This window comes from Crinia signifera, chromosome 6 (genome assembly GCF_055691185.1).
Source record: "Crinia signifera chromosome 6, ASM5569118v1, whole genome shotgun sequence".
In the NCBI taxonomy this organism is placed as follows: domain Eukaryota; kingdom Metazoa; phylum Chordata; class Amphibia; order Anura; family Myobatrachidae; genus Crinia; species Crinia signifera.
Window position 1 is genome coordinate 200,579,444 of NC_139222.1, and position 14,315 is coordinate 200,593,758.

At 43.1% G+C, this 14,315-nt stretch overlaps 1 protein-coding gene across 1 annotated transcript; it reads left to right on the forward strand.

The window, feature by feature from the left end:
* The first annotated feature begins 1,670 nt into the window (after window positions 1-1,670).
* CBX2 (chromobox 2) lies at window positions 1,671-14,099 on the forward strand. Its single transcript, XM_083148629.1, has 5 exons — window positions 1,671-1,894; window positions 1,983-2,026; window positions 4,385-4,450; window positions 5,400-5,469; window positions 8,771-14,099. The coding sequence occupies exons 1-5, from the start codon at window positions 1,823-1,825 to the stop codon at window positions 9,959-9,961; spliced, it is 1,443 nt and encodes a 480-aa protein (XP_083004755.1). The 5' UTR covers window positions 1,671-1,822; the 3' UTR covers window positions 9,962-14,099.
* Window positions 14,100-14,315: the final 216 nt, after the last annotated feature.

Below are 14,315 nucleotides of genomic sequence, written 5' to 3' on the forward strand. Positions count from 1 at the left end.
CACCCCCGCGCACCCCCCTCCTGCAATTCTCAACCCCCCCTGCGCGATTCACGCCCCCTCCCACGCTTTGCGGACCCCCGCCCTCTCCCGTGATTCGCGGACACCTGTGCCCCCTCCCTCCCTTGATTCACGGCACCCCCGCGCCCCTCCTGCAATTCACGGCACCCCTAAGCCCCTCTTTAGTCCCCCGTATACTCACACACCCCTATCACTACCCAGCTTCCTGCTCTCCTGAACCGTAACTTCCACCACTGGGGAGTCGCTGACGCTGTTTTGCCCACATGCCCCTATCATGCCTCATAGCCCAGCCTCCTGCTCTCATGCACCCTAATTCCCACCCAGTAGGAGGAGACACTGACTCAGGGCCACCATCCTGTACTCCTGTACTGCCACGCTGGACCCTCACCCACTGGCAGAAGCTACACAGTGTGCAGTATTCAATGCCGGTGCGAGCGGCCGGCGAGGGGGTTAAACTGCGAGGATCACAGAAAACCAGTGATCCTCGCAGTTTAACCCCCGCGCCGGCCGCTCGCACTATGCAACGTTCCGGGGGAATCCTCGCAGTCACAGAACGGCGAGGATTCCCCTAAACTGCGAGAGCCGCGGCTAGTGCAGCAAACTCGCTGTAATTAGCCTCGGCTCTCGCAGCTTTTGGAGGCACATTCGCAAATTCCCCCTCGCTCAAAAAACGGAGCGAGAGGGAATTTGCGAATGAGGGGGGTCAGTTGAATACTGACAGGGTGAGCGGTGACTGCGAGCAAAAAGTCCTGCTCGCAGTCACCGCTCACCCACGGCATTGAATATATGCCAGTATCTCCCACCCTCCTCTTTAGTCCCCCTTATGCCCACACACCCCTATCATTAACCAGCCTCCTGTTTTCCTGTGTCGTGACCTCCGCCAGTGGGGAGCCGCTGACTCAAAAACACCCTACTATACTATTGCACACACACACACACACACCTATACAACATGCACACACAGCACCCCCCACACCCACAAATGTCACTGTACCATCCACACTATCAATGTACATCTTACTCTGTAACCGCTTTTTAATTAAACAAAACAATACACACCCCTTCCAAATCATATGCTCTCTATTTAACACATTTCATCTTTCTCATATACAAATATTTACAAACTAAGGGGGCGCAGCCCCTTACGACGGTGTGAAGAGCGCCGATAGGGCGCGATGAATCACCTAGTCTTTTGTATTTGACTTTGATAACTCTAGATTTTGCAAATTTCTCCATTGTGAGACGAATAAAGGAATTCTATCTAGATTCTAGAGTGACTATGATGTAGTTATGAAGGTTATTATCTATTTATAAAATGCCCAAACTCCACACAGTGCTGTACACAGAGGGGAACTTGATAATAAATACAGCACAGGTGACCGTAATAATATGTGGAGTGGAAGCTAGTATGCACTGTGTGAACTGTACAGCATCACACAGGGTGGGATGTCCTTGTGGATAATAAAAGAGCCTTCCCATGATGCACAGCTGAGCGAGCAGCAAACACATCCCAGAGTTTAGCTGCACAAAGGCCACGCCCGAATTCTGGAATGTGGGCGGGGTTATGTAAATACAGCGCGCCGTGTCCCGCCCCCGGCCGTCCCGGATGCGTCTCTGTTTTGTGCCGTCTGATTGGACCCTAGGACAGAAGCGCCGCTTCCTCATTGGATACTAGGAGAGACACGGCGCGCGTTCCTGCTCGCTCCCGCGGTGGCTTTGTGTTTGTGTGTACCGAAGTCGCGGGACAATCGTGCGTGTAGCGGGAGACACAGGCCAGCGGGAGACGCGCCCGCCCGCGGGAGTCATGGAGGAGCTGAGCGCCGTCGGGGAGCAAGTCTTCGCGGCGGAGTGTATCCTAAGCAAGAGGCTTCGAAAGGTAATGTCGTAGCATCGCTCCAGCTCCCCGCCCCCCTCCGTCCCGTACCCAGCAGTGACCCCTCCATCTATCTCTCTCTCCTCCACAGGGCACCGCAGAGTACCTGGTGAAGTGGAGAGGCTGGTCCTCCAAGTGAGTACACGGGTCACCTGGCCGCCGCGCATCTATTGTCTGAGTCACATGTTGCTGCTCAGCTGTCTCCCCCTCTGCCCCCCGCATTACTAAAATACAACCCCAACCCACACACACCTACCTGTACGTGATCCCCGGTGCCACCCTGTCACCAGCTCCGTACCTGTGTCCTGCCTGTCAGTGTGTGCCTTGTCCAGGGATCAGATACCTCCTCTATAGTGGTTTTCTGCTACCCCCTCCATGTGCCCCTTGTGCACTCAGCTGTGTCCTCTCAGTGCTGCCTCTCCTGTGTTGTATGTATCACACATTAAATGCTGACCATGGTCACATAGCTTTATTGTTTTTGCAACTTTGTTTCTTATTTGGATTTTAGTTGCATTAAGGATCCCCTATATTTTCTAAGCAATGCATATTTTGGGGGGCCTTGATTGAGAGCGTGTCCGCTGTGTTTGGTGTAGCAGATTGTGCATTTACTCACCCCAAGAGCATGCCGCTATGTAGATGACAGCCACACTAATAGGCCTTTTAATTATTACTTATCACTATTGAGAATGGGCACAATGATGTATAGTTTATCCCAGGGGTATTAACACTGATCTCTCCACCAGACATTCCAGCAGCAAAACTGTTGCAGGGTATGCCAACATGCATCGTTTCACATTAACTGGAGGACTGCATGTTGAATATTCCTGGTGTTCCTTTTTCCTGATGTATAACAAACAATAGTGGAGGTTTTAACCCCTTCCCGACATTTGACGTACATTTACGTCATGGCCGGGATGTACTTCCCGACGCATGGCATAAATGTACCTTTCTGGTAGTTCTTCAGTTAAGAACAAGCTTTATAGCCGCCTTAATTAGGCAGTGATAGGAATTAGGAACCGTAATACACACGTTTTGTAGGGTACTCGCACCCACTTCTTGGTGAATTCCAAATTTTTTAATTTAACTTTAATGTCCCTTTTATAGCCTGTATATGTGCGTGGATTTTGAAGTAAGTTCTTGGAAATCGCATAGATCGCAAGAGGTGTGGATGGATAGGTCTACGATGTCGAGTGTGACAATACAGATATAGCCACGCCAATCCCCATGTGAGACATATGTCACAATTGGTGTGATCCCATCCCCATGCATGTGCTTCTAATTAACTGGTGCTGCTCATAAAAGCATTGAGCTGCGATTTGGCAGTGTTGTGATTCTGCGCTGCAGGTGCGAATTTGGTGCGCCAAACAGGAACGAGCGGTGGCACTCAGATAGATGAGCGTGGCTACATCTGTAGGTCAACATGAGAAAGTTAGACATGAGTTTTAATTGTCAATGTCGACATGGACCCCCAATTAGTGTAGCGTGTCCTCTTGCATAGTTCAGTTTGCTCATCATGCTTCAGGCATTGGGCTTCATTCCAATACTTCTGCTCTTGTCAGTGGACGCACTCCCTAAATTAAGAAAAAAAAAAACACCACTGAAGGGGTTAAACAAGCTGACAGAGGTAGAAAGGCCCTGCTTGCAATCTATAGATACCTATAAAACTTCATGTTGGAATCGCTTACGATGCAATGTTCTGTAGTGTACTGTATGTGTTTATTGTAGTAATATAGTGTTGTGGAGTGCGCAGGTCCTTCATAGTACAATGTTATTCTGCAGCATAATAATGCACAGAAGCAGCTACTTCTCTATTGAAGGACCTGTTTAGTACTCCAGCCTCAGGGGCTGCCTGACAACTGTTATTAAGGCCTCTTTCTCCTGCATTTTTCCATGACAAATCCTGGCTGTGGTTTTTCTGTTGGTTTTTATTGGCTGAGAAGTTACATGTCATCTGGTTCTCACACAGATTTTATTCAAACGTTATAGCTGCACTGTGTAATTTCTTTGAAAAGTCTTGTATTCACTTTATGCTGTTATGCTATCGAGTTGTGGAAGGGGTTTGATTACTTAAACACATTTTGGTACTGCTCTTCCCTTATTAGTCTTTATTTCTTTTTATAGAAGTGCATTTTATTCTGCAGCACAGAGCATAGGGTACATCAGAAACCTAAAAAAATGAAAACACCATGTCTATCTTCCTCATGTCGACCTAGTGAACGTATCCCATCCTACTATAGTTTGTATGTTCTCATGTTTGCGTAGGCTTCCTTTCAAATTTTTTTTTTTTTTTTTTGTCAAACAACTTATGGTAGGGATTCTAAGCTGTTTGCTCCAGTGGTACAGGGACTGATATGGATGATCACCTAGAACTGCAACCAAGATAACTGCTGCATGGTCTGCAATAATTTAAAAGTGCTTTGTATCCTACTTGGCTAAAGGCATGATCGAAATGAAATATATCCCCCCCCCCCCCCCCCCTTTTTTTTTTTACAGACATAATAGCTGGGAGCCAGAGGAAAATATTCTGGATCCAAGACTCCTCCTGGCATTTCAGAAGAGGTAGGAGGCTGTTTTTGTTAGATGGAAATCTTTACAGTGAAAGTGTCTGTAAAATCTATTAACACTTATGGTATTCAAAGAATCATTTCCGTCTTGTTAGATAAGTGGCATCAAAGGAATTAGAATTTAATAGATAACGTGCTTAATTGTATAAATAATCTGTACTTTCTCTTAAGTGCATTCCTTGCTTCTTTTTTTTTTTTTTTTTTAAATCGAGTATCCAATATCTTTTAAATATATTTAACAGAAAAAAAAAAAAACATAGATGCCTCGCAGCCCCCCCCCCCCCCCCTCTTTTGCCACTATATTTCTGTATAATAAAAAAAAAAAAAACCTCGGTCAATTCTTCCTTTTATTAAAGAAAAAAAAATTCGCACTCATTGCCAAATCAACAAAATGTCCTCTCTGCTCCCACCCCTACTGCAGGGTGCAGCTGAACTTGGGTCAAGGGCAACCAATGAACAGTCCCCCTGTGGGAGCTGAAATGCGTTAATGCAGAGATCGGCATATTGGTTATTGGGGGGGGGGGGGTCATTCCAAGAGTAGTGATGCCAAAGGAGATGGGGAGGTGCAGCTAGACAATATGATCTCATGGGATGCAACAGTGTCAGCCGAAGCACAGGTGGATATGGTCCTATCCCGTGCCAGGTAAGTGGTTAAACAATTAGGTTTATTCAGTTAGACAAAATAAATTCATATGTATACAAACCATAGTAGATTGTATTCTCTTCATAATAAGCAAACAGCGTAAACATGCTTGGCGTATTTCACTTTTACACATCTACAACAAAAATGCATGTTTAACATGGTGAAACTATAGTGTGAGTGAATGTTTTAATTTGTTTTAATTTGTTGGGCCACAAAGTGGCTGCCCCCTCTGTGTATGTAACTGGTGCATACAGCTGCAAAATTAATTTTTTTTTTCCCCAAAATGTCAACCATCTAACAGGGAACAAGAGAAAGAACTGAGAAACCGAAAAAGAGGGAAAAGGCCACGAGGAAGGCCACGTAAGAACGTGGTGAGTCTTTTATCAACATGGTACTAGATACAGGATTATGAAAAATTCCACACTTTGGTTTTGTAGACAGTGTAGCAAAATGGAAATGTACTCAAGTTTCCCTGCAGAATATAAACTCTGGACTTGGTTCTGTAAAGGTTTTTTTTTTTTTGTTACTTATTTCCTAGAACGGCCACACCGATGTTGATCGGGTCGGTCACATCGCATGCGATGCGACCGACGCGATGATCCTGATTTTTACATTGATTGAAATGTGAATAGGGTCCCTGGGGCCCTATTTTACATTAGATTCAATGTAAAAGTCTCCCCATACCCCAATTTTAACCCCCTCAACGGCACCCCACGATTGACGCCAACCCGAAGCGTGGTGAGCGGCGGCGGTACGCGTCCTCCGACCTTTTCATTCCCCTACTATCAACATCGGCGTTGAGAATATAAAGTGTGGCGAGCGCAGTGAGCCACCGAGCCCGAAGCGTGGCGAGCGCACGCGTATAACTTCACAGGTATACGTGTCCCCTCGCGCGGCTCGCTGCGCTCGCCACATTTTATATTCTCAACTCCATGCCGACGTGGATAGTAGGGGTATGAAAAGGTCGGAGGATGCGTACCGCCGCCCCTCGTGGGCTCACTGCGCTCGCCACGCTTCAGGTTGGCGTCAATCGTGGGGTGACGTTCACAATGGGGGGGGGCATATACAATGAGAAATGGGCCATATTGGCCCATTTCCCATTGTTAGCTATGTAAAATATAATGGCACAAGACCGACGCGATGAACGCGATTACAATGTTAAAAATATTTTAACATTGAGCCCTATGGGAAAATCGGGTGCGTCGCGTGCCATGTTAATGCACCCGACCGAGGCGATGGACCCGATTTTGCCTTTGCCGGCAAAATGGACCTGATTTCAAAGGAAATCGGGTCCATCGGGGGTAATCGTGTACCTTAAGTTAAGGTACACGATTACCCCCGATGGTGGCCGTGCTAGGAAACAAGTACCCTTTTTTTTTTTTGTTACTTGTCCTTAATCATTTTGTGACTTTTTATTAAGTCTAGTATTGTTATAGCTGTAATAGTGGTGTCCATTCTGTAAAGTAAATATGCTTTCTAATAATGCGCATTAGAGTAACACAAAGCTAATCTTCATTCATTTTAAAGATTTTTTTTTTTTTTTTTCTGTTTTTACACTTCCCTCATTGTAAACCTAAGTGAAATGGACCCTTTATATTCTGTGTTAATTAACAGATCAGCTTGCCAATTATCACAATCTGTCTGGTGTAGTATAAAATTGCGGTACATGGTCTTGTCTGATGTTGCCAGAAGGTATTTCTTGTATAAGGGGCTATCAATGGTCCGTGATGTGTGGCCAGTACTAAAGAAAGGATAAAGGAGCACTCAACCTTTTCAGTTGGCATCTTCACATATGAAGGCTGTAGATTTTCTGTCTCCACCGTGTGAACAATAAAGGCATATACATTGAGCTTCCATAGGTGTAATTATTTAAGGTTTAATTATTCCCACAACTTTGGGACTGTGCCCTGAGGGATCTGATTTGAAGTGAAATCTTATTGCAGTAATGTGACCCCCTCCCCCTCTCATTCCACGAATGCAGTCTGTATCTCTTTGCCATTAGTCCCCCTGGTTGTAACCTTAGAGAAGCACATGGCACTCTGTTGCAGAGGAGTGCAAGCAAGCTGCTGAAAGGTAATCAAATATAAACATTCTTGCTGTATTTAAATGCCAATAAAAAAAGCTATAGTGACACATAATATTTAGACACTACCATGCTAAGGTGCTCCAGACAGAAAGCTGCTGTGCTTAACCATTGGTTCCCATCTTTGTAGAAAGGCTAATGAGGTCATTTCTAAATCATATAAAGGCCATGGTTGTACTTGGAGAGATTATGGATGGCTAGCATTGACGGTCATTACAAACTTGCTTGTTGCAGCAAATTCAAGGATCGGTTCCCGTGTTGCTATGAAAACCTCATACCAACTGTCATGCATAATGATGGAGGAATTATTATTTCCAAAAAGAGCATGAATGCCTCATAATTATTGAATCCCCTATTCTTTATTAAAATGTGTGCGTTCTGTTTAATATGAGCTATATATTTGTAGACATTTCACTCCTACATGTCCCCATAAATTATATTAGTCTATTTTATTACTTCCAACTACAGGGCACAAAAAATAGGATTTTATGTATGAAAATATTTTTAATCCTGCTGAAAATCAATTTAGCTAAATTGTCCCCTATTGCAGAGGTTTCCAAATGCATTCCTCAAGGCACCACAACAGTCCAAGTTTTAAGTATATCCATGGCTCAGCACAGATTGTTAAATCAAATTGACTGATGTACTAATTAACCCATTGCAGTCCATTTTTTTTTTTTTTACAACTTAAACAGTCTTGTTTAAATGTTGAAATTGTACTTTTTTTTTTATTAATAAATGGTCCACGTTGAAGGATCATGTTATTTTAAAGTGGCTCACCATTGGATCTGCTATTAGGGCTGTTGAACCTGACAAGATGTTGGATCTGAAAGGGTTAAGTCAACTGTGGCTAAGCAGGGCTATACTTAACATTTGGACCTTTTGGGTGCCATGAGGTCTTTTTGAAAACTCTGCCCTATTGTATTTTTATGAAGTGTTGATGTTGCAATATAATGCAGAAAGATGCAACATATATATTTTCTATAAACACCTAAAAATCTTTGTTTGTTTTTAAATTGTTTGGGCGGGTTATGTCTCTGGTCTTTGAGTCATGTTTTTGAGGATGATCACTTTATACATGGAGCGAGTAGATGATTGTGAAGTGGCTTTGAAGGAAGAGTGGTACTGTGCAGTTGGCAAATGTGGTCATAGTCTTCAGCTTCCCATGATTTGTGTCCTTTGCCAGAGACTTCTCAAGGGGGGTGCTGGCCGCACCTGGCTGTTCCCTTTACAAGGATGACAGGAGACTAGTGCTACAGTGTGACATTATTCTGCAGTGCTCAGTCACTGAGAGCAGCCTGCGTGCCTTCATAGTAAGGTAATCGGGGCCTCTTCCACAAGTAAAAATTCATGTCAACCCTAGACACTAACTTTAAAGGACCAAATCCCTTTTAGAGTGTGCAGGGGGTAGTGTTGGTACTGTTCTTCCCCCCACATCTCATTGGGTCAGCAATGGCTGATTTCTGTTGAATTTCTGTCCATTTGTATACTGCAATAGCTTACATTTATACAAAATCTAATGGGACTAAAAGTTTATAAACTTAGATTTGAATTATTTGACTTACCGGTACTTGTGTTTGTATTTTCAGGAATCAGAAGTGCCTCCAAAAGCAAAGTCAAGCAGCTCCTCATCCTCCTCTTCTTCCTCCTCCTCATCCTCTTCATCCTCATCCTCTTCCTCTGATGACAGCGATGCGGAGACACAGCGTTGCTCCAGACCTCGGGACTCACACCCAGTTCCACAGAAGAAAGCACAGGCTGTGGTGGTAAGGCCAGAGCTAAAGGAACAATTGCGCAAGAAGAGAGGGAGGAAGCCGTTGCCTCCTGAACAGAAGGTCCTTAGAAGGACAAAGGGAGCAAAGCCTGGGCCTAAAAGTGCAGCAGAAAAACTGCAGTTAGGCCTCTGCACACAAGGATTCTCTGCCCTCAAATCACAATCCAAAGACTTACCAGTTTCCAGCAATAACCGACAAGGCAATCTTTCTGTAGAGTTACTTTCCAACATAGCCAAAAACACTCCATGTCATCCTAACGGAAGCTCCCCTCGTAACCTGAGCTGGCAAAGCTCTATTGTGCATTATATGAACCGCATAGCACAGGAAAATGCTCAACCAGGTCGGCGACCAGTTGGTTCTGCTTTCACTTCAAAACGAAGTTGTCAGACTCCAGATGCCAAGAACATCTCCAAAGCACAGGTGGAGAATACTCCAGCTACCCTGAAAACTGGCAAACTGCATGAGGCAGAGGAACAGACTGGTTCTCAGATTAACCAGTCTGCTCCAAGTGGCGGAATGCTCAACAGAGGGAACACCACCCAGAGTGTATCTGTACAGAACAAGACTCAAGGTGCTCCAGTTATGGCAACATTTGGGGGCAAATCCCCTGTACAGTCCTCCCAGAAAAATAACAATATCCCCTCCCATGTAGTGGCCACCAACTGTAAGTCAGATAAAATGGCTGGAAAGACTGGAAGCATCGGTCCAGTTAGGCCTGGACTTCCAGGGCCCACAAGGGATGCCGCTACCGTAGAGAGAGGACAGCAGGCAGAGACTCACAGGGAGATGGCTGAACTAAGCACTGGCGAAGACAGCAGTCTGGACTCTGATCACGATTCTTCACTTTCCAGCCAGGATATGTCTGTCCAGGCTGGTCAAGACTGGAAACCAGCCCGCAGTCTACTTGAGCATGTTTTTGTGACTGATGTCACTGCCAATCTAATCACAGTCACGGTCAAGGAATCTCCAACCAGTGTTGGCTTCTTTAACATGCGGCCATTCTGAGAGTAGAAAGGATGTGAATGTGTGGCCATTTAAGCTTGCTTAATCTATAAAGCTTCCTGTAGGTGGACTGCTGGGCTATCATTACCACACGCTTACTATTATTTTAAAGTATTTGATCGGAACCTTCTCATTTCAATTCAAAGGGGTAACAACTCTTCAAATCTTGGACAACCTCTGCTCGATGTAAACTGAAACGGTGACTTTCCCAATTACCTGAAGCCTGGTGAAGGGCAGTGGTGTATCATGCTCAATTTTACTGAAGCTGCATTAGGTGTCCAAAGCTGTTCCATGCAGCCCTGTGGATGGGCCATGGCTGGGTTAAGTCCTGCAAGTGAATTTGTTGCTCGTTTTTCCCGAGTAGTGGTTGAGGTGAAGCATGTTCTATTTGTTGGAATTGTCCAAAAGTGGACAACGCCTACTAATTCGTAAAGAAATATAGAAAATAACATGTTAAACTAAGAGTCTGGAATATTTGTTTAATGTTTTATATACGGTTATCGTGCTACAGTTATCTATCTCTTATAGGTGCACACAATCATGTAAGATTCAGGAACCCGGTAGTCAAATTTATGCAGCATTTGTCTTTTACGATACAAGAACACCCTTAATATCTACAGAAATGACCAAAGGATCATTTTTAGGTGCTCCAGCTACTTGTCTCCTGGAGTTTGTCTAGCCTTGCCTTACTCCTATAGCACTTTTGTGGCATAGAGACAAACCAGAGAAATACACTAGCAATAGTGTTTCATATAGGTTACTTTAATTTAAAGTTCTGTATGGTAAACCATTATCTTGGACATTAAAACATGCAGTCATATTTCAAATCATCCAAAATGATGACTATACACAAATGTATGGTATTACCTAATGTGGTAGTACAGTTTGCAGTGTCTTACATTTTGGACTTTGCATCTGTAATTTACCTGTGTAAACAACATTTGCAAATTAAATAAATGAAGACCATGGTTTAAGTAGAATAAAGGTCATTGTAAATTCATTAACCTTTTGTATTAAGGTTTAAGCTGAGCACTTCAGAGACTAAATAATCTTTCAGTAATTCATAGGTTTCTTACTGTATTTTGGGTGAATTTCTCCAGTAATTACGGCTCTTTAGGCAGAGTCCTTGTAAGAGGGTGAATTGATCTTGATGGGTTTGGCAGACAACAATTTTGACACACAAATGTTGACATGGGCACAATGTCAACAAGGTGGTGCTAGCCCTAATGGTATAGCTGCCATTGCATACTGGATTGCGTATAAACCGCTAAAGTATCCCATGTGTCATATTATCTGGCAACATTCATTAGAGGGCTGCATGTTAGGTGTACTGTAAATGGTATCCTATATGATGACTTTGTTTACTATGAGTCACAAAAAAAGTTTAAGGTGAACCTCTTACACTATGCTGTATGGTTGTTTTTCAGGCTGTGCTGTGAGTAACCTTCCCTCCTCATAGCATTTAGTAGCTTAAGAAATCAAGTAGGGAACAGTTTACATTCCTAACTAGAGAGGAATGTATTTTGATTCAGGTTGTGTCTTTGGATAAAATATCGCTGGCATTGGGTTCAGCTACTAGCCCAGTTTTTCTGAAACGTGTAGCTTGCGTGGAGTTTTGGTAGTGCTAGATGTATCCGTGCTGAAGGATTCCATATAAAATACTTCTATAGTATGTCACCATTTTCCAAATATTAAATGTGCCTTTCAAACTTTCTGTAACAGCTCGTACTTTAGAGCTTTGATAGATGTAAGGATATATTGAGGCTTAAACTCTTTGCGCGTATTTGTGGGCAGGGTAACTGGCGAAGTACATTTACTGCATCTGCAAGCGAATTTCTGCACGGTGTGGGGCTAATTTAAGTGTTGTTGGAAACTTTTGAAGTGTATGATTTTTGTTTTCAATTCCTTTTCTATTGAAGTGCTGCTGTTTCCAGTTAAGTAATATGTTCCAGAACATCGATACACTATTAAATGAAAAAACAAGTTGCAGCACTTGTGATCTGTGAGGAAGCCACAGCTAATGCAGCAACGTAAGCTGTGTACACAGTAGGCTATATGTCTAATCTGGTGGTTCGGACCAACATATTTTTCATTTGTTTAGTAGCCTCTATGCCCAACTAGCGCATTCTTTTTGACATTGCTGATGTCTTCTGGTCAGACTGCTGCAGAGCTGACAGAAGCGTTCTCTAGCGATGCCAATGTGCAAAATGATGTCCCACTTTGCTAAGTCGTCCCCCTGCAGTAGCTAGTGTGTATGCATTTGACAATGCGGAGGGGACCATCTGATCGGCCGGTCACATACATAGTCTTGTGTCTACTCAGCTTTACAGTAAAATTGCATTTTTACATGATTTCTTAAGTTTCAATAGTGAATTCAATTGAAAATGATTGTAACATTAATACACCGCATCTTAATGTCATATAACGTCATTTGATTTTGGGGCATTTTCTTGCCAAGCGCCTTTATACTGTTTTCTCAGCCATAGTAAGAGATTGACTCCATTATTTCAATTGAACACTGGCCCAGAGTAGCCAAGTTTGTGGTAAAACAAGTTGCCTTAGATCGGAAGTTACTACTTTGTAAAGAAATGTTGTGCGACGCATGTAGTTGTTAAAATGTTACTTTTATACTCTGCTTACTAAGTGCTTATGAGTTGCTGACGCATAATTTGCCTAGGACTATGGCCACATCATAGAAAAAGCATAAATAAGCAACATGTCTATTAACGCCTGTGTAATTATATCAAGTGAGCCTGCAGTGTGCACATTTTGCTTAGTTAAGAAGTAAGCATCTATGTACAAGGCAAAATGGACTGTACATCATAATTTGGAACCCAGTATTCACATCCCAGATCAGATTTCAGTGCTTTTCTTACTGGGGCTCCCTTTCGTGAGTGAGGGGTTTATCACTGTGCTGTGATCAATAAGTGACCTTTTAATAGTTTAAGGGTACTTTCACAAAGAGTTCCTCCATTCAGTGGAGAAAACATGAACCAAAAATGTGCCCAACCTTTTTTTTAACTCCTAGCCTATACTGCTACATGCTGTCACAGTAAAGCCAATCTCTATTGCCTGCTAATTCTGCAGCTTGTAGCTGTGGTGTACGGTGGCCCATCACGCTAGCTCATAACCTGATCATTCTGACGGTACTGATCATGTAGTGAGCAATTGGGAAAACTGAATTTAAATCAAACTGGAAAAATTTTTATTAAATTTTGACAAATGAAAAAATGTAATTGGTGCAAATGTTGCCCTTAGATTTGAAACACTAACCACATATTGGCGGTATTACTTCTATCATCCCTCCATGCACCATAATGTGCCCATACATTATGGAGATATACATGCGATTTGGTCACTTTTTATGTGCTTGTGGTGATCCGTCGCATAAAAAGCGACCCCAAATGAATGTATTTGACAGCAGTCCCGTGTACATCGCATTGGAGCCTGCGAGTTGCATCACCAGCAGGAGAGCGATGTCTGATCTCAGCAAAACCAGGAGGGCTTATATATCGTATGCGATCCTGCTGCCCAGGAAGGTCCCGGGGGGGGGGGGGGTGTTTGCGTGCGACCTCCGAGGGGAGAAGTCGCACAAGTTTATGGCCAGCGTTATGCAGCCCTGATGTAGAGTTTGGCCCTAAGGCATGCAGTCAGGGTGTGTAGTTCCACAATCGCTGGATTGTTGTCTGTTAAATATATCTGGCCTACAGATATGACAGGTATCGCATTCTCCCAAATACCCAGATGATCAATGAACAATTCTAGTGTTCTTCTCACTTTGCTCAATGTTGCCTTTATTATAGACCCATATACAAATGTAATGCTTATGAAGAAATTACCTTGACTTATCAGAATAGAGAATTGTATCAGTTAAATAGAAAAAAGTATATATTTGTTTTATACTATACTAATTTTCTTCGGTTGCCGACCTCTTTAAAATAGTTCTATCTATGGTGGTCATTTTTGCTTTCAGCTTGATTCTGTGTTTTTATGTTAATGTTTCCCTTTTGTGTGTTTAAGCTTTTAGCTCTTTAATTTATTATTTGCTGAAAACACTAGAACAGTTTATGAAAACAGTTTTGTACACAGATTCCATTTTTGTATTGTTGCATATCAATAAAATATTTTTGTAATCTTTTCAGTCAGTGTTCATTGAGCATCTTACTTGGAGTATCTTTAATGCTAATAAAAGTATGTCTCTGCTAGAAATGTGGGTATTGGAGCCTGATTTTGAATCTAAGTTAACTGCAAAAGGTAGAATTATACTCACTAATAATTCCTTTTCTTCCTAGAGATCCCATGGCAGCCAAGACCTTGGGATTTCATCCCTCTCCCTTCAGATAGACAGGTTGTTTTT

What these genes read in the sequence shown, in the direction of transcription:
- CBX2 (XM_083148629.1), top strand. Translation starts at nt 1,823, where the DNA reads ATGGAGGAGCTGAGCGCCGTCGGGGAGCAAGTCTTCGCGGCGGAGTGT. An exon ending in TAAGCAAGAGGCTTCGAAAG is followed by an intron (nt 1,895 to 1,982) that starts GTAATGTCGTAG and finishes TCTCCTCCACAG; the next exon opens with GGCACCGCAGAGTACCTGGT. An exon ending in GAAGGCCACGTAAGAACGTG is followed by an intron (nt 5,470 to 8,770) that starts GTGAGTCTTTTA and finishes TTGTATTTTCAG; the next exon opens with GAATCAGAAGTGCCTCCAAA.